The following is a 20,643-nucleotide window of genomic DNA, read 5'->3' on the forward strand; positions in this document are numbered from 1 at the left end:
ATGTATTTTGAAAAGCAAGAAAATGAAGTCAAGATTTGAGTACTTCCTCTTGTTCTACTTGGGGTTTATCTGGGTTGTCTAAATCCAAAATCTGATTAGCATACTTAATCTTATGCAGTGTCAGGAATGATCTACCATCCTTTAATCAGTCTATTATTATCTGTCTTAACCATTCCCAACAGTCTGTTTATTTTCAAGTATACCTTCAAGTGAACAATGAAGTACTAATGTGTGCTTTTGTGGCTTAGTAGTTTGGATAGGGGTACTATGAAACAAAACTATGATGTTCATGTGGTGCAAATGGAGTGGAAGAAACCCCCCACCCCCATCACAAACGAAAACTTGATCTAGTTTGACTCTATGCTGGTGGCGTTAATTATAAGGTAATTGATTTACCTTTGTGAGGTAGATACAGGGGCAGAAGCAGTATGGTGTATGGTATGGGGTATATGGTATGGCAGAGGTTGTAGACTTTGCTTAGGAAGATTTAAATTTGAGTCACATTTCCATATCTTATGTTGACTTTGAGGATCATTTGACTTCCCTTAGATTCAATGTGCTCATTTGTAAAACTGGGATAAATAATATAGGCCCGGATTTAGAATTTTGAAATCCTATGAAATATGTAAATGAAAACATAGTTTGGAGATAGTTTACAATCTTTAAATAAATGAGACATTTCTATTAACATATTTGTAAAATGGTATTGCTTATAATTATTCAGGTGATTCTTATGTTATTAACACCTAATAAAAATTTAGAAGGTTTTTCTTGGCTTTTTGCAAACACATAAATTACGGTATGTATAAGAGGCTGGAAGAAAGGGAAGTGATAAGAGTTGAAACTCCAGGGGTAAACTGCTATGCCAAAGAAATTGCACTGGAAAATTTGTCCAAATGGGAGTCTTTAAAAAAAAAATTTTTTTTTAATGTTTATTTTTGAGAGAGACAGAGACAGAGCATGAGCAGGGGGATGGGGCAGAGACAGAGGGAGACACAGAATCCCAAGCAGGCTCCAGGTTCTGAGCTGTCAGCACAGAGCCCAACAGGGGGCTTGAATTCACCAATGGTGAGATCATGACCTGAGCCCAAGTCGGACATTTAACCAACTGAGCCACCCATGTGCTCCAAATGGGAGTCTTTTTGAGGAATTTAACAAGATCGCTTCGGCTGCAATGTGAAGAATGGATTGGGGGTGAAACCTGAAGTAAGAAGACTAATTTAAGAACCTGATGTAGAAAGCAGGTAAGTAGCCTGAATTTGGATTGGTGGCAACGGACAGACAGACATACTGATTCATGAAATACTAAGATTCAATAAGTACTTAGAAGTAGAAGCAAAGATACACTCAAGAAGTATTAAGAAGTAAAAGGGATAGGATTTGGAGATTGCCTGGCTGTGGGGTGGGGTAGGAATAAAAATGACAAAGTAAGCACAATACCCCAAAGTTCCATATTGGAAATTACAAGATTATTAAAATAGGGAAATAGAGGGGAGCCTCGTTGGCTCAGTTGGTTAAGTGGCTGACTCTTGATTCTTGCTCAGGTCAATGATCCCGGGGTCAAGCCCCATATCAGGCTCTGTGCTGACAGCATGGAGTCTCTCTGGTTGGGATTTTCTCTCTCCTTCTCTCTCTGCCCCTTCCCTGCTCCTTCTGCTCTTTCTAGAGGCAGGAATGTACTTGGGATAAAAGATAATTTAATTGTACACATGTACTATTTGGGAGGCACTGAGATGTCCAAGCAGGTATGTCTAGTAGACACTTGGAGATAGAAATCTGAGAATTAAGTAAGTAGTCTTGCAGAAATGTCCAGAGTAACAAGAATATAAGGCCCCACCAGAAAAATGACCAAAACTTAAGGGATTGAATGAGAAATCTGAGACTGGAAGTTCTTTTCTCAATGAAGCATTAAGAAAATTCTGTAAGATAGTCTGTTAAGTGGAAAGATGAAAGGATTTAGAATGAAATACTTGGGTTCAAATTTTGGCTCTCCTATTTATTAACAATGGGACTCTGAGAAAGTTAATGCTTCTTAGCCATCTGTAAAATGGGGATAATGATAGTGACATTCATTTCATAAGGTTTTTTAAGGATAAAATGAAATAATAACTGTCAACATTTTATAAAGTCCTATGTAAATAGTATTATGAGAATAAGCTAAAAAAGAGTTACAATGTCTTGGGAGTTTGTTGTAAATAGGTCCATAAGTAATTCTGAGAAATAGGTGGGAGAGAATGGGCAACATAATTCTTACGAAGTTCAGAAATCTGGATTTGAATTAAAGTCACAATTTATTAGTGCTAATGTCAGATTTACTGAACAAGGAGAATATACATACTCGCTTCATGGTGTAAAACAAAACATAGCATTTTATGTAATCATCATAATGATAATCATAGCATATTATGATTTATCATATAGACTATTATGACTTATCATAATAAAATAAAAAAAGGTTTATTATTCATGAGGATGTACAAAATGGCTGGGACTAAAGAAAAAGATCAGTATCTTTTCTTTTCTGCATTGAGTTTATTTTCACAAAAAGAACTCTTTTTCACTTCTCTCTTGACTGGTGAGACTTTTTGAAGATGTAGGCTTTAGGCGATGTTATCCCCGTCTCCTGGAAATACACCTTCTCTGCCTCTACAGCCATGAAAACTTTGAGGTCCACACTGATACATACACATTTTCTCTCTTCATCCTCAATAGTGTCTTCCAGAGCACACAGAATTCCTACTTGCTTACTACTCATGGCTACATTCACTCACATTGAACATCTCACTACAGAACAGAACAGATGATGGTCAGACCAAAGCAGCCCCTGAAGTTTGAGCTTGTGTACATCATTAGGGCATCTTATTTGGAGTTCCAAATCCTCCCAACTGGCAGTAGAGTACTTGAACTTGTTTCATAAACACAACAAAACCCAGCAAAAAAGCACAAAATAATGCTTAGCAGCAAAGCCGTTGGATAAATGGCATTTTAAATTGTTTTTAGCTCCACGGATAGAGAGGACTTCAGCTCACTGCTATCTGAAAGCTGTATAAATATTTATAAAGTACTCTACTGAGGTGTTCAAAACATCACACTGCTCCAATAGACTACAATTTCAGACTGGAGTAAAGTGGACAGGATAAAAAATTAAAAAAAAAATGGAAAAAATAAACCAGACTACATCATTTATCCACTTACACTGTTCTAAAATAGATATGAGTACTAGTTTCAATTTCTACTTCTGGGTGGAACATTTACCTTAGTAAAAATGAAACTACCTCACAAATTAAGTGTTTAGAATGTTCTTAATCCATCAGAGGTGAGACAGGGAGTTGGTCTGGTATAGTTTCCACGAGCCAGGGACTGGAAAGCCAGAACTTTTTTTTGTTCCTCATGCTAGATTTTGTCTGTCTCTTCTCAGACTAGTTAGAATGAAAAAAAGTCTCCATTAGCAGAAAGTCTGCTTTTTTAACTTAAAATGTTTTAAAATTCCACACCTGCCCCCGCTATTCTGTACAACATCATTATAATGGGAATTGTGAAGGGAGAAATGTCCATTTATGGCTTGTATGCATAGCCAGAAAAGGGAAACATAGTATTCTTGAAGGAATAAAGTTAAAAGTGCTACTTCTACCAAGGAGTACAATTATATGTAGATACCTTTAAGTGAAAATAGAATGAGGAATTTGCCTGCTAGCCCAGTTAACATGTTCAAATGTTTATTTTATAGTTGAGAAAATATTTTTCCAAACAATAAAAGAATTCATATTCCTGATTACCCATTTTCCTATGCCATCTTTATTACCTGAATAACTTTCCTTTTGACCATTCTACTTCGGGCAAATAAAATGAATCATCTGAAAATCCATTGTAGATGATAACAAACTGCACTTGCTTTTATAGAAACTGTTTTGAATTCTACCTGAGTGTCCTGGAAGAAAAAGGACAAGGCGTGGTGTAGGGGAAAAAAAATTTTTTTTCTGCATTGAGTGTATTTTCACAAAAAGAACTCCTTTTCATTTCTCTCTTGACTGGTGAGACTTTTTGAAGATGCAGGCTTTAGGCGACGTTATCCCTGTCTCCTGGAAATACACCCTCTCTGCCTCTCATCCACCCCTGTGGTGTCAAAGCTCCCAAGCATTTGAACCCCTTATGGAGCAGCCTCTACCTGCACTGAAGTCAAATTCTCTCACCCTCTTTTTCCACCCATTTGCAAGTACTTCTGGTTTGCCTCAAGACCTACCTCTTTTACATTGTAAACAGATAAACCTAATTTTGCACTTTGGAATACTTTGTCCTAGATATTTTTCTACTAGAGAGAAATAGGCCTTTAAAGTGCAACTTCTATCACTCCTACCTATTCAGCAATATGTGAACATGAATACATATATATTTATATATATGTACATATATGTATGTTCATATATATATATTCACATTCAGAATCTAATAGTTGGTTCTCATCCCTAATAAAATTTGCATTGGGGAGATTTTATTCTAAATAATTGATGGATTTGTTTCATAGAACATTTTCACCTGCTATTTTGCAGTATACGCATTAGCAACAGTTTTAGAACCAACACCAAACACCTCATGGTCTTACCCTCTGTTGTTCCATTCTTTTCTGTCTTCATTCAAATCTCCAACTTGTTCTTTGAAAGAGTTACTTAAATCATTTTTCCAACTAAATGAAACATGTAGGCTTCTAATTCTTCTAGCCCTTCCAAGAACAGTAAACAGTGAAAAATACAAAATGCAAAGACTAGTAATATGAGACAAGTAATAATAGATATTAGACTAGACAAATAACTTCATATCTGAAGATAAAAAATTGACTATATATATGTATGTGTATATAAATATACATATGACCTAAAATAAAAACTGTCTTCCAAATATGGCTACTTAAAAACATTTTTTTAATGTTTATTTATTGAGAGAGAGAGAGCACGCGCATGTGCATGAGTGGGGGAGGGGCAGAGAGAGGGGGACACCAAATCCGAAGCAGGCTTCAGGCTCTGAGCTGTTAGCATTGTTTACACATCATTAAACAAGAGAGGATGACTGAAATTGGGCTTTTTTCAGTTTCAGAAAACATTTATCAAAACATTAAAAAATACATAACACAAAACAGAAAATAGATAAATATTTTAATGTATTGTTACCTTCATTTCCATTAGAATACATTCATGGTACTTGAACCTTTACCATTTCTTTGCTATTCTTTTTATTTACATATAACTATTCACCTCTTAGAGGTAAGCAATGTTAAAAATGATTATTACTAATAATTTATACTTAATGATTTTCCCTGGGTATAGGATTAATTATCTGAAACTGAATTCATAACTACATTTTGTTGATATTTTGTATTTTATTTTACTATCTGAACATGGAAACCTAGAACTCTGCGATGTAATCTTAGATTCTCTAAGTACATTTGGAGTAAAACTGAACCCCAAGTCATCATACTTAATAATAATCAAGGCACATAATTTTCTACTTACTTATGAAGTTTAAATTTTATTATGTATCTAAATGTCCAATGTAAGTCAATTTTGTCTACAGTCTTGATACCAATCAGCTTTCTTCAATTACTAAGAAAATCATTGTTCATCAGGAAAGTTTTATCTAAGAAAATGATATTTAAGTTAAATGATTTTAGTATCTAAAATTGTAATTAACAATATTTGGTAAATTAAATTTGTTCTTATCATCCCTTATTATAATTTATTCTACCTATATTTTTAGTAGTAGTTTCTACTTCCTATTAGAGGGAGAGTCTTGCAGTGGGCTATCCAGTACAGACCGTTAAAATTAAGTTATTTAACTGTAATTACAATTAATTGTATTAACAATAGTAAGTTGTAATTGTGTAACTTTCATTGATTAATTAGTTGATTCACCTTTAATTGATTAAATTAGTTAAATTCATCTTTCAGGATTTCTTTTTCCTTATCTATAAAAGAATGTCACTGAACTACATATATTATCCTTAAGATCTCTTCCAGTTCTAACATAATAAACAAATTATATAAGTTTATACATTTATAGACTTAATTTCAAAACAGTCTTAAAATATGACAGTTCTATGTTACAAAATTGTGAATTACTATTTTCCTCTGATTCAGTTCTAAAATACACTTATTTTATAAAGGCTTCTTAGAATACGCTGAAAGAGGGCTAAAATCAAAATGTTGCATTTGAGTTTAATATTAATAATGATTACATAATTTTTTGCTAATGCAGATATATCCCTTATCACAAAATGACATAAAGCCAGTGTTTTTATTGAATATGTAAATCTGGGAAATATTTCGCATCTGATTTTTGAGGTGAATTCCTTTCAAATACATTTAATTTCAGTGAAAAAGCAGAGAATTCTGATTTGTCTTAAGAACAACTTTGAGTATAACAGATAGATTAATTGATTTTAGGTTTCAGGGGGAAGTCGCATACACAGTGGTACGCTCTCACTTAAGGTCTCCTTCCATGAAGGCACAATATTCTGATCACTGCAGTTGTTAAGGTAGAAAATTCTTAACACTGATCAAAGCCGACTAGTGGCAACACTATAATAGCACCACTGCTAGAACAAAGGAGCCAGAACAAAAAATGGAATACAATGGGAAGTGAGCAAAAATCAGCTACTGACAACTGAAAGAATCTTTGTAGTAATAAAAAGACTGAAAATGAAGCTTAAAATTCATTAAAATTATTTTGTCTCATTTATCAACAATAGAAATATAGTGATTGGTCTAATGCTTAAAAGAGGCACTGGAATTCAGGTTTGTTTACATTTTTAGAACATATATCTTTACAACATGATTTTTTTTTTTATTAGAAATATGGTTTAGTGAGACAGAACTGTGAAGCACAATCAAAAAAATGTTTGGAGAAGGCTAACTCAGATTTAAAAAAATCTGAGGCAGTGTTGTATTTTATAAAAATACAAATTCTATGGTTAAGATGGAAAGTACATGTTGAAAATATTTCTGAATCCTAGTATGGTATTTTGTGTTGTGACATTCTAAAAAGCACCAGATATTTCTATTCTCACTTGAGGAATAAGTGGTATTAGAAGTCAATTAATATTCAAAGTCTAGTTATTTGATTTAGAGATTGGGGTTCATTCCAATCCAGTGTTTGATTAATTGATGTGCAATAGCTCGGCTTGGTGGCACAAAGAATGCCTGCTGCTTCCCTTTGGTCAGAACATCCACAACCTAAAATATACCATAATAAAATGTATTAGGATTTCAACACTGTCACACTTAAATACTATTCTTATGCTTATACAATCCAATTAAACATGATGATTTTTACAGTGAATAACAACAGGAGAAAGTGACAACACCCAAGTTCAACATGCAAAATTTAGTACAGTAATTTTAGTAGATTCAATGAGTTAGTGATTCAATTTAACAAAATATTCCAGAAAGACATATTCTCTTATGAAAGTAAGGTCACAAAAAAGAAAAGTATATGCTCCACATTTATTTTCAAAGTGAAGTCAACTTTTGGAATGGGTTCCCTTTTATAAAATTTTGAAAAAAAAAATCTGATTTCTACTTTTTGAGGTTGAGCATAAAATAAAATTAATTTTGTTTAGGCAAAGTCAGAAAAGATTTCAGGTCTTCACTACTAATAGTGTATCCATTTTTTTTCTACACAAATACGTTAGGTCATGCAAAACACAGATAAGTAGTTTATCTTGCCTTCTAGTACTGGAGGATAATGTTTTAAAAAGTTCTTGTGAGTGTATCTTTGTTATATAGTTTTTTTATTCTTGTCCTTAAGCACATTTTAAAATGAACAAGAACTTTTCAAAAATTTTAAGCATTTGTATTGATATTTTTTGAGAGCTACTTGTTTTAATGCTGTAAACTAAAATATAAAAAGGTTAAGAATAATATTCCTATTTTTCATCTTTGAAATAATGTTTACCTATTTTAAGTCCATTGAAAGGTATCATTAATCTGAAGGATTGGCATTTGAAATTAGAAAAAGGCACAGAATCATCAACTAGAAGACTCCCACAGAATGAGTTAACATAGGACACATCAATTACATTGTAATCCATGCATGATGAGTGGGCCATAGCCATTCATTCAAGTTGTTGAAAACATATATCCTTGCTGCATGCCCAAACTGATACAGTCAGAGAACAATCAATAGAAGAAGGAAATTAAATTGAACTTTACCTGTTCTCTAGTGAACCAGCGGGCATCCTCTATTTCATTCTTGTCAACTTTAATTTCTGTAGACACTGCCACAGCTAAGCAACCAATCATTAAGGAGGAGGGCATTGGCCATGGCTGACAAGAGACATACTGAACATGGCCAACTTTGACTCCACTTTCCTCTTCTACTTCTCTCCGAACAGCATCTTCTATTGTCTCTCCTAATCAAATAGGGCAAAAGAACAAGTAGCTGATGAACATCTCCTAGACATTTTGTGCTCTGAATGGTTCAAACATTTGGAAATCACTTTGGACAGAAACCCAATTCAAAGAATCAGAATGCAGAGCCTAAAACTAGACTGGAATTCAAGAAAACATGATTTCTTTTAGTATATGACCACATGAATAATCAAGATTCCATAATACCTTTCTAAAGGGTCCAAATTTTTAGTTACACTGTAACAATTGTAACATCTACAACTATCCAGCACTGATATTGGCTAAACATTATGCAAGCATTTTATATATTATCTCATTTATTTATTATCACTAAATAGTTACAAATTATTATTACAAGATTTTTATAAAAGGCTAAAATTTCTTATGTAAGAAATTTCTTTTATGTTGTCAAAAAATCATTGCAGATAACTTTTCTCAAAAGAGTTGAAGACCACATAAAACTACAATTCTAAAAACCACAGAAAATGAAAGTATTTTTTCTTTCTAAATGTTTTTGTTCTTCTAGAGGACTGTTGACTCAGCTATGTTAAATAATGCCTATAAATATACTTTATATTTCTGATTTGTTGGAATTGAGAAGTAGAATAAAGGTTTCTAAGTTAAGTTTATCTGAAAGTTTAAAAATATTTTGCTATTTAAATGTAGCTTTTTATTTGAAATAGATTTATATAAGGGCATCTGGGTGGTGCAGTTGGTTAAATGTCAGACTTTGGCTCAGGCCATGATCTCATGGTTTGTGTGCTGGAGCCCCACATTGGGCTCTGTGCTGACAGCTCAGAGCCTGGAGCCTGCCTGAGATTCTGCGTCTCCCTGTCTCTCTGCCCCTGCCCTGCGTGTGCTCTGTCTCACTCTGTCTCTCAAAAATAAAAATCAAAAACATTAAAAAAAATTGAAATAGACGAATATATATTTCCTATATTAAAATTAACAACTTATGTTCACCAAAAAATATAGTGGAAAGGTAAGTCATAGACTAGCATTAAGATATTTGCAAGACCATAGTTATAGATTAGCATACTGTAAAACTCGTAAAATAGAAAAAAAAGTAAACAACCAAAACAAAATTAGACAAAGAATATAAACATGCAAAATTCAGAGAAAATGAAAATTGGATGGCTAAAACACATTTGAAAATGATGCTCCATCAGCACAGTAATGAAAACTACAGTGACATTATTTCATACCCATCAGAATGGCAAATTATAAAGTATGAAAATCCTAACTTAGTGAAGATGTGGAATAACAGAACATTTCATATGCTGTTAGAAAGAGTGTAAATTGGTAGAGACACTTCAGAAAACAACTTGGCAACATCTACAAAAGGTTAGGATTCTCATATACTATGAGTTAGCAATTCTATTCTCAAGTTTAAACCCTTCATGACTCTTGCAAATGTGCACAAGTAGTAACATAAGAATATTCTTGGGGGTGTTTACAATAGCAGAAACTCTGATATAAACTAAACATCCAACAGCAGAATGGGTAAGTTGAATACTATTTATAAATAAAATGGTACACAGCAGTTAAAAAAACAGTCTAGAGTTATTAGAGACAGCAGAGTGATTAACAGCATGGACTCAGCCAAAATGTCCAGGTTTGTATCTCTGCCCTACCCACTCACTAGCTATTTGATCTTGGGCAAGTTATCCAGCTCCTGTACCTTAGTGCCCCATCTGTAAAACTGCTGTAATAGTACCTATTTTATAAAGCTGTATAAGGATCATATGATTCAATATATGGAAAGCCTTCGAAACAGAGTGGCACAATGTATGTTTACTATTATTACTAGTGCAGGTTAATACTGGAAGTTAAGATTAAACATGTATATTAATTATCATTTACTCCACAAATTATTTATTGAACTCTTAGTATATATAATATATATAAGGCACTGTTCTAAGGGTTTGGGCTACAACTATGAATGAAGTAAGGTCCTAGCCCTTATGGAACTTACTTTCTGGTGTGAGTAGATAATAAATAAGTAGATAGATAAACAGCTACAAACATACATAAGATAATACATACATATATACCATGTCAGGTGGTGATGAGTGCTGTAGGGAAAAGTCAGGCAGGATGACAGAATTGTGAATGTAGGGTACGAAGCTAACTAATGTATTTGGGGCTACCTGAGAAGGCCTCTTTGAAAAGGTGACACAGTTGAGTCCAGTGAGGTGTAAGTGATACAGATACCTTGTGTAATAGTAATATATTAAAGAAGAAATGTTGAATTATCAAAACCAAATTAATCTAGTAAAAACAAAATTATACCACTTACAATGCACAGAAAAATAATTTAAAAAGATCCCAATTTCATAGCACGAGCATTTGTCAAATGCTATCTAAAATTTTTATTTGTGAATTATAAGTTAAAAGAAAATTAAAGTTATGAAGAAAAAGGCTTACCAGGTTCAATAAATCCAGCAAGGCAAGTAAACATGCCTGGGGGAAATCTTTTCTGCCTGCCTAAAAGGCATTTGGTCCCATCTGGATGAATAACTTGCATGATTACCACGGGATCTGTTTTTTAAAAATAAGATGAATGAATGATAGAAAAAAATAATTTAGACTCATTGTGTAAAATCACTGTCGAATACTATAATAAGTTGTATCTCCTAGAACAAGACTCTTGTCTAGTTATGTGATTGTTTCTTTCTGCCTGATGACAAAGTATTTCAGGGAAATTGCACAGAATATTATAAACTAAAGGAAGACCATTTCTGTCTTCTAAATAGCAACAATTATTATATACTTATGGTATGCTAGGCATATTGTTATTTTTCAATTATAAAAAAGTTACAGAAGATATTACATGGCATAAAGAAAATACAAATTTTACTATGTAAATGTGAATTTCCCTCTCCCTTCCATACTAATCCTGAACAAAATGTTTTTAAAAGCTAATGTGGCTCTATGATTAAATTTTAAGCCATTAAAAAAAATAAAATTTAAATTAAGTAACAGTTTATTTCCCAGAAGTCACTAATCCACTAGGTCATGACTGAGAACAGGAATCAAATGTAAAATGCTCCTGAGCAATGAAAACAGGGTTCACCAAGTCATGCACTTTACTACCAGGAGACCTGCTCAGATATTGCTCAGACTATCTATTTTTTTTCCACAAGTTTTAAAGGACTAGGTTCTCAGATTTCCAAACCTACAGGAGACTCCAAAGCAGCAATTAGAAGGAGGAGAGCAGGAGGCAGACACCAGCAGTGATGAAAAGCTAGTTTTACTGCTTTGGTGATGCCTCAAACAGGCACTGAAATGTTGGGGCTTTTTTTGTTTGTTTGTTTCTGCACTACATGGATCCAGATTGGTGGACTTTTGAAATCACCTATTTTAATACATCAAATTCGTATTGATTAGCCATTTCTTAACTAGGAGTTAATTATATACAAAGTCCCTTACTTAAAAGTCATGAAAGTATACATACTTGTAGTCTTTTTTTTATTTTTATTTTTATTTTTAAAAAAAATTTTTTTTTCAACGTTTATTTATTTTTGGGACAGAGAGAGAGACAGAGCATGAACGGGGGAGGGCCAGAGAGAGAGGGAGACACAGAATGGGAAACAGGCTCCAGGCTCTGAGCCATCAGCCCAGAGCCTGACGCGGGGCTCGAACTCACAGACCGCGAGATCGTGACCTGGCTGAAGTCGGACGCTTAACCGACTGCGCCACCCAGGCGCCCCAACATACTTGTAGTCTTAAGAGTTAAACATACTTTTAATAAAAAGGTATACCCCTGAACAACTCAAAATCTTGTCTTCAGAGAATGTCTTATTCCCTAAGATTCCAGATGGCTGAGATTTCACTGTAGATGAAAAGGCTTACCAACTCTTGGATAGGATGTATTGTGAACACCGTGGAGGCTAGGACAGCCTTCTTTTAAGCATACTCTTTTGTAGCCACCTTCTTCGATTTTAGTTGTACTTCCACACGTTGGGCAGAACTTATATCGACTGTGCCAGGCAAGAACAGATCTTGCTTGAGCTACAACCCCTTTAAGAGAAGCATAAAAAGTTTTAATTCTGTGATAAACCATAAACAAATTAATATCAAAGTAAAATGTTAAGTCAGTAAAGGCATACTCTATATTTTCTGAGTAGCTCTGTGATCAAGGATGTTAGTATTCCTATTTTTATGATGTGTATATTTCTTTTAAAGTAAAAGATTTAATCCAACAGATGACAAATGAAAATTAGATTTAACTTTAATATGAACTAATAAATACAATTCTCATATAACACAGATGTACTGACATCTATCTTATATACTATATTACCTCAGGCTTTTACTATAGATGATTTTTAAATTTTGGATATACAAGATTCTAGTGTATAGTGATTTTATAAAAATTGACTTTATAATAGTGACTTTTACAAAAAATACATTACAAAGCCAGTTCCTAATTTAGACTTGGACTATATAAAAAAAAAATATTAGTAGGAAACTGTAGGAACTTCTCTTTTCCTGGGTGATTAAACTACTGCTCCTTGTCACTGTGAAACATATCCTGTTTACAACTGGAAACTTAATGGAATGTTAAAAAAATACTGTATTTATAACATTCATGGTTAACTTTGTTCATGAAAAAAAATGCCTACAAGAAAAAAATCTTAGTATATATATACTTTGGCTAGATACCCTGGTATTTCAAAAAAGAATATGGCCTGACCAGAAATATTACAACTGAAGCAATAAAACTGGAAATGCTACATTTGCATTTGCCTGACAAACTTGCTCTCCCTAAAATACATTATTTGGTCTAAGGATTTTTGAAATAAGCAAAATAACCATAAATAACAATATTTTAAACTGGGAAACAAAAACTAATAAACCATACATAAAAATAAATGTAATACTGAAATTCAATGAACCACAGGCAACATTAAATATTTGTCTACTACATTACCTTGTAGTATGTAATTTATGCTAAATATCTACATTATTTCAATATTGTTTCAATAAGACAAGCTAATATTTATTGAGTACATACTATATGCCAAGCATCATGCAAAGATGTTTGTATACATGATTTTATGTATGTATGTATGTATGTATGTATGTATGAATGAATGAATGAATGAAGAAAACAGGTATATTTTTATTGGACTACCTGAAACAGAGGATAGTGTGGTATGGATGGATAGTATGAATGACAAATAATACAAATATATTTTATGTGAAATAAAAAGCAACTCAATGGGTTACATCATCTTATTTAATGGTTAGAGCAATGATATAGGTACTATTATTATCTTTTCCTGAAGGAGGAAAATGAAGCACGAAGAGGTTACAGTAACTATGTAAGTTTACACACTAAATGAATGAAAGGTCCTCAGTTTCTTAACTATTAAAAAAAGAGAGAGAGAGAGAGAGATCGTTCTGATATTAAACTTATATTGCTACAAAGAAATTTTCTTTAAAAAGTGCAGGGTTGGGTAGGTCAGTCGGTTAGGTGTCTGCCTCTTGGTTTCAGCTCAGGTCATATCTCATGGTTGGTGAGTTCAAGCCCTGCACTGGGTTCTGTGTTTACAGGACAGAGCACAGCTGGGGATTCTCTCTCTCTCCCCTTCTCTCTGCCCATCCCCCCCCCCCCCCCCCCCCGCCAAATAAATAAACTTAAAAAAAAGTGCAACTTTGGGGCTCCTGGGTGACTCAGTCGGTTAGGTGTCTAACCCTTGATTTCAGATCAGGTCATGATCTCACGGTTGTGAGATCAAGCCCTGCATTGGTCTTCATGCTGGGCTTGGAGCCTGCTTAAGATTCTCCCTCCTACTCTGCTTCCCCTGAGTGTGCGCATGTGCTATTATAAAAAATTACGTGTTCTCCACAGATGTGAAGAATAAAACACATCAATCCAGACATTGGGAGGAGGCATCTAAGCAGCCTCTGGAAGGGCCTACCACACATTTAAGGGAAGGTGGACACTGAGAGTGACCTCTTCGTTACCTCCCATTAACTTTTCAATCAACCATAATTTAGCTTATATTCCTTCCACTCCACTGATATTCCACTTGTTAAATTCATCAACAGCTTCATATTCTAAAACCAAAGATCCTTTAAAAAAATCTTTTTCTATCTTACTCAAATTCTCAACAGCATTTGGTATATTTGACCACTCTCTTGAAATACTCCGCCATCTTGGTTTCCATGAGCATTCTCCTGTTTTCCTCTTAGGTTATAGCCACACTGTCAACAATACCTTTGATGGCTCTTCTGTTTCTACCTGACTTCAAAATTCAGGGGGATTTACATGTGATTCTAAGGCTTTTTCTTGCTTGCTCTCAATTCTCTAAGTAATCTCAGTAGTTCCCTGAGATTTAAATATCACTTTCATGTTGATGACTCCCATATGGGTATTTCTAGTTTAGACCTCTCCTCTGTGTTCCAGATTCTAATATCCTTCTCTAAGACTAAATATGCCCAAAACTAAAATCTTATTTCTTTCAAGTCTGTCTTGCTTCCTTTGCTCAACTTGTCACCCTATGCTATTTTATCAAGAAATATCACTACCTACCAAATTACTAAAGTCTCAAACCTAGCAATTATTCATGATCTTTTTTCTTCATCGTTATATATCCCAAACCCAATCCATCAACAAGTGCTGATGATTGTCTCTCTAAAATATATCTTGAACATGCCCCCTTTCTCCACCTCTGTCACCTTCATTCAGGCTGTAGTTCAGGTTACTATCCTCTCTCACAGTAGTCTCAACCTACTGATCAAGCCCTATCAATTTTACCTCCAGAACATCTCAAACTCTCCCTTTCTCTCCATCAACCCAATCCACTGTAATCTCTTAGCTAGGCTACTGTAACCTTCAATCCCCTCTAATAAGACTTCTGACTTCACAATTAATTACCTACAATTCATGATCTACAAAGCAGGCAGAGTGAGGGGTTTTGTTTTTTTTGTTTCTTTTTAAAACATAGGTCAGATTACAACATTTAAATGAACTTTAGAATAAAACTCCTAATTTCTTACCATGGCATATAAGATCCCACCTGAACTAGCATACCCAGCAACAGCAAACAAAATAGTCAAGGTCTTTGCCCTCAGGCTCAGTGTCTAGCAGGTGCTTAATATTATTCAGTGAAGAATCAAATAAAACCAGCATGCAGTAGGATTAATTCTAGGGAAACTAATCTTGGCTGATTAGAACTGCTGTAACTGCTCAGGAGAGTAGTCCCCTAGAGTGAGAACTTCAGGAAATTTCTAATGAAGATAGCCTAACTTCATGGCTTGATGAAAAAAGTGTGCCTCCTAGAAAATGCAGATACATATAATTCCAACCCAGTTCCCAAAACCAGATTATTAGCAATACAAGTAAACCGTATTCACTTCTTACCAGCTTCTTTTTCTTTCAACTGCAGAAGAGCTGGCATTGGAGGATGAAGAAAATAACAATTTTCATGCCTTTGCTTAAATTCTTCAGCAGCAACAGGATCTATACCTAGAGCAAACCAGGCAACCAACCCATCTTCTTCTCTTGGGACTTCTCCAGCATAATTAAATGACTCTTTCTTCACTTCAAGTTCTACTCCGAGGAAAATCAAGGTGATCTTTTCAGGCTGAGCCAAATAATCTTTTATATCTGTGTAGCTCAGCTGACAAAGCCTGACTTCCGGCTGTTGGAAACTTTCTTTATTGCCACCTAGAGTAACCAAGGGATTTAAATCTGAGAAAAGGATATAAACTGTGGCTGGATGGCTTTCTTTAGCTAGCAGCCAGTCAGAATTATTTCTTTTTTCACTTTTTCGGTCTAATAGTGTTCTGCTAAAATAATTTTCACATTCTTCCACTTCCTTAGTTAGGAACCAAGGCTTCATCCCACCTTTAGCATTAGCTAGTAAGTTAGCTATATGCTTATAACCCCAAAATTTAGCAATGTCCAGTGCAGTCTGCCTTGATTTATTGACAATGGATCTGTCACACCTACAAATGGAAAGAAAAATAAAATAGGAAATAAAAATTTTCTTTAATATTTATTAAAGTAAAATATTTCCAGATGCACATAATAGCCCTCTAATCATTATTACATAAGTTTTTTTTTTTTTTGTACATGATGTACTAATGGGAAGGTTAAAAGACATAATCATAAATGATGCAAAGTTAGAGATAGCAAGATATTTAAAATTTTTGGAGAACTGTAAAATAAAAAACAGTAAGTTTTCTGTGCTATAGGAAGAAATTACAATTTTACAAGGGGTTCTTGATAGCCATAGTGGGTAGATCTACATTTTCTACCTGGGAGAAAAAGATTAGACTAACTCATAAATTTGCTTTGTTATTAAGTATGAAGGGTTCCTCTCTCAATAGAAGAAGTTAAAAGTTTTTAGTTAGGTATTTTTCTATGTTTTTATATAATAAAACTGGTCAATAAGTTATTTAGAAGTCTATTGGTATAAATATGGCTACATGAAAAATTTAAAAGGAAATATGTAACCCAGAAATGAAACCACAGAGCCCTTCAAGTAGTAGTGCCTAAAACGTTTACCCTTTGTCAAGAAGAAATTGGACAACATCTGGGTGCCCATTCCTTGCGGCATACATTAAAGCAGTCCAGCCATTTTCAGAAGTTTCGTTGAGAAGAGATGGAGAATGACTGAGGATTACTGTTAACCTGGCAATATCTCCTTCTGCAGCTGAACAGTGAAACTGGGAAATTATTTCTTGCTTTGGGCTTCTTTTTATAGAAGACATTTCTTCCTTAAAAAAAAGGAAAATAGAAAAAAACCTTTCATTTTCATTTGCTTTTTGTTCAATGCTAGAACATTATGTGAATGCTGATATAATTAGAATAGGCATGGTTTCTAAAGCTATATACTCTTCAAAAGGTCATTTATAGCCAACTGTCATCATAGTATACATTTCAAAATTGTTATCAGTTGAGAATTTTAAATATAATTCACCATGGGGGGGTGTATAACACAATGTATAAAGATCTTTGGCAATAAAAGAGAATGGAGGGGCATATCCTTGAGAGGGGGTGTCAAGGTACCTGAGGCAGATCAGAGAGATTTCAATATAGATCAAGGGAATGAGAGGGATTAAAGCAGACAGAAGTCAAGTCAGAGGGTTTTTAGCAGATGATAACTAGTATTCTCTTAGAGGCAATGTTGTCAGAAATAGGTGCCTGCCTTTAGGAAAATTATGATCCTACAGCTAATTTATTCGAAACCTGTGTTACGTTTCACTTGAAAACACTTTTTTGCATTCCCTTGTACAATTAATTCTATAATCCACGTGGGACTATTTTTGTTCATGGTGTAAAGTAGCAGCAAGATTCATTTTTATCCAATGGATAATCCATTTGACTTGGCACCATTCTTGAAATTACCATCTTTGTCCCATTGTGCTGCAGTTGTCATCCTTGTCATAAATCAAATGACCATGTATTTTGGATCTCTCATTGAACACTGTGCTGGTGGTCACTTTGTCAAAACTTGAATGACAGAAACTATTTAAACCATTAACTTTGTCTGCTTTGTTACTCCATTTTTTTCAGTAAGAACAAAATATATAGAAAATGTTTCCTACCTCTTTATAAAAATTGTCTTATTGTGGATTGAATGTGGTTGGGCACAGACTGAGCAATGCTTTGTGGAAACAGTTCATGCTTAAGTTCTCTACGAGTTATGTTCTGAGAACAAAGTACTTTTTAAGGTATGAATTTTCATTTAGTGAAATGCTACTAAGAATTGATTTGTGATTCTGACTAGACTTCTATCATTTTAAGCAATAAGATATTTAGCCTAAAAAGGAAAGGTTATAATCCATACATTTTGACTTCTTTTGTGTCTAGTGTTCTCACAATGCAATTTGGCTGATCAATTTTATAGGAGTATGAACAAAATTTAGGGGAAACATGGGCCAAAAAGATCAACTGTTCACCTTTCCTGTTTGTATTTTTCTGCTACTTATAAAAAAGGTCAAATCTGACTACTCACAAAAGGGGAGGGGTGTGTGTGTGTGTGTGTGTGTGTGTGTGTAAACAGGTGATGGGGATTAAAGAGCACTCTTATGACGAACACTTAATAGTGTACAGAACTGCTGAATCACAATATTGTACGCTTGAAACTAACATAACACAGTATGTTAACTATACTGGAATTAAAACAAAAAGCTTAAAAAACTACTCACAGGAATGGTGAAAATATGTTTACAACTTAAATTAGGAGTGATTTCTATATTAGAAAACAACTTTTTATTTCTTTTGATTTACTATAGAATTTATCTCACTGTTCTCTTCATATTGAGATTTCTAAATGCTTTACGAATATTATCAATAACAAAAACTACAACTTTCCAGGACTTTATTTGAATTATTGCCGTCTACTGACTCATGTATGGTCTCCCTTCCAAGTTGCCTTTCCCGTAAATTGATTTTCCACAAAATATCACACAGATTCTTCAGTTAGGTTTTCTTTAAGCAATATTTTACTGTCTTACGTTCTGAGGTCATTCATTTCTTCACCTTCCCAAGAGGCCACTCCACAGGACAGAGTGCAAAACTGCCCTCCAAAAATATAGTAGTATTCACTATCCCCAGTACAGTTCTTAAGGATTCAATATTCTCAGGAGAAAGGAAGTTGTTTTTTTTTTTTTTTGGCAGAAAAGCCATCTAGAAACAGAACCGATTCTCATTCCAGAAAATTACACAAAATCTGAAATCCAGCTCGGCTGCTGGATATATTTTTTCGTTTCTCATTGACGGGGTTCCCACAAGGTAAGGATTTGAAGGTAGGATAAGGTGATTCATTTAGCTTAATGCCGCCCTTGCTTTCCAAAAAGAACAGACCATTCTGAGAGGTCGTTTAAAGAAGGTTAAAAGGGCCTTAGATTTTAACGAAACCACATCTATTTTTACCGATGTGTCCAGGGGCCCGTGCCTCGCTCAATGTCACATGGCTCAAGAAACAGGGCAGAGTTCAAGTACGGCTCTGTCAGTGAAGTCACTGCCCATTATTTAACGATTTCCACGTCCTTGGGCATTCGAGGTGGCCATTTAACCAGTCAAGCAACACGTACGCACTCGAGATCTCTCCAAACGCTTAAATGCCTTGAGATAGTTTCTTTTCTTGTTATTACTGTGAGATTCCTTCTTTTAACGTGAATCTACAGTTGAAGCAGCATTTTGTTTTCCCCACCTCAAAGACTGGACTGGAAAACCAGCAGCAGCCGAGAGGCTGCGCCCCCGGCCCCCATCGGGAAGCTCCCGCGCCTGCACCCGCACCGCACCCCGAAACTGCGCCAAACAACCCAGCATGGCCAGGCCGACAGCGCTGAGATCAAAAAGCACTGAGAACTGGCCACCCAACCCAGAGCGGGCACCGGGGACGACTAACTTGCCGTTGCTGTTACTAACCAAAGGTAACCAGAATAGAGGAAAGCAGGATACTGCTGCAAGACCGGGAAAACCCCACGCTCACTCTTCCCGGCGTCGGAAAGAGCCTTCCTGACTTCCGGCGGAGGTTCGCTGTCCTCGCACGGTTTTATGGGAAATGTAGTTTGAGGATCACAAACTGTGCGTGATCCGTGAAGGGGAGGGGCTTGGGGGTGAACGCGTTCGGGAGCCTGGGCGGGGAGGTCACTGCTGTTAAGGTCCAGCTTCTTGGTGGTGAGTCAGGGGCTGGTTTTCCTTTTCCGTCATACCGAGACATGTGAAGTGTGGTGCGGACGATGGAAAACCGTAGGTGTGTGGAAACGGTTTTAAGTTTTTCAGTATTTCACACCAGTCACCTAACCTCTCCTGTATGCTTCAATGCAGTGGCGTGTTCAAAGTCGACTTGCGCATTGAATAAACCTGGCATATTGGCGGGACCAACTTACTCCAGTATATGACCTTAAATAAGTTCTGGGCCTCTGAAACTCAACTCCTCATGTGCAAAATGGTACTATGTATTGATTCTTCATTCATTTAATCGTCCTTTGAAGGGTGTATATCAAGCTCCCATAACACCTCTTTGGGTTATGAGGTTAAAAGAGGATAATGCATTCAAAGCTCTTAGGAAGTTGAGGGTTTAGCTAGTACTCACAACACCATTATTTGTGCTGTTAATTATTTCATTTCCTAAAGCCTAAAGAAGTTGCGTGAGTTCGAGATTACAAAGCTAGGTTTTGGTAGTCTCCTGGACGAGAGTTTTTTTCTTTACTGAAATGCATCCTTGGCATTCAGCATATTAAGGAGTCTGTTATGTTAAGGTTGACCACTGCT

General features: G+C 35.1%; 1 protein-coding gene across 3 annotated transcripts; it reads right to left on the reverse strand.

The window, feature by feature from the left end:
* Positions 1–5,130: 5,130 nt before the first annotated feature.
* On the reverse strand, positions 5,131–19,905 carry NUDT12 (nudix hydrolase 12). 3 transcript variants are annotated; one of them, XM_030326046.1, is made up of 7 exons: positions 19,795–19,905; positions 16,924–17,131; positions 15,775–16,361; positions 12,255–12,422; positions 10,827–10,940; positions 8,202–8,401; positions 5,131–7,223 (listed from the first exon to the last, which is right to left on the reverse strand). In XM_030326046.1, the coding sequence occupies exons 2-7, from the start codon at positions 17,127–17,129 to the stop codon at positions 7,113–7,115; spliced, it is 1,386 nt and encodes a 461-aa protein (XP_030181906.1). In that variant the 5' UTR covers positions 17,130–17,131; positions 19,795–19,905; the 3' UTR covers positions 5,131–7,112. The 3 variants fall into 3 exon arrangements, with proteins under 3 accessions (XP_030181906.1, XP_030181897.1, XP_030181922.1); XM_030326037.1 differs by having other exon boundaries at positions 16,924–17,135; XM_030326062.1 differs by lacking the exon at positions 10,827–10,940 and having other exon boundaries at positions 16,924–17,135.
* Positions 19,906–20,643: the final 738 nt, after the last annotated feature.

Source organism: Lynx canadensis, chromosome A1 (genome assembly GCF_007474595.2).
Source record: "Lynx canadensis isolate LIC74 chromosome A1, mLynCan4.pri.v2, whole genome shotgun sequence".
NCBI classification, from domain to species: Eukaryota; Metazoa; Chordata; class Mammalia; order Carnivora; family Felidae; genus Lynx; species Lynx canadensis.

Coding starts and splice junctions, on each gene's coding strand:
- NUDT12 (XM_030326046.1), bottom strand. CDS start 17,129: ATGTCTTCTATAAAAAGAAGCCCAAAGCAAGAAATAATTTCCCAGTTT. Junction 16,362..16,923: donor CAATTTCTTCTTGACAAAGG/GTAAACGTTTTA, acceptor TTCCATTTGTAG/GTGTGACAGATCCATTGTCA. Junction 12,423..15,774: donor GTTGAAAGAAAAAGAAGCTG/GTAAGAAGTGAA, acceptor CTTCTCTTAAAG/GGGTTGTAGCTCAAGCAAGA.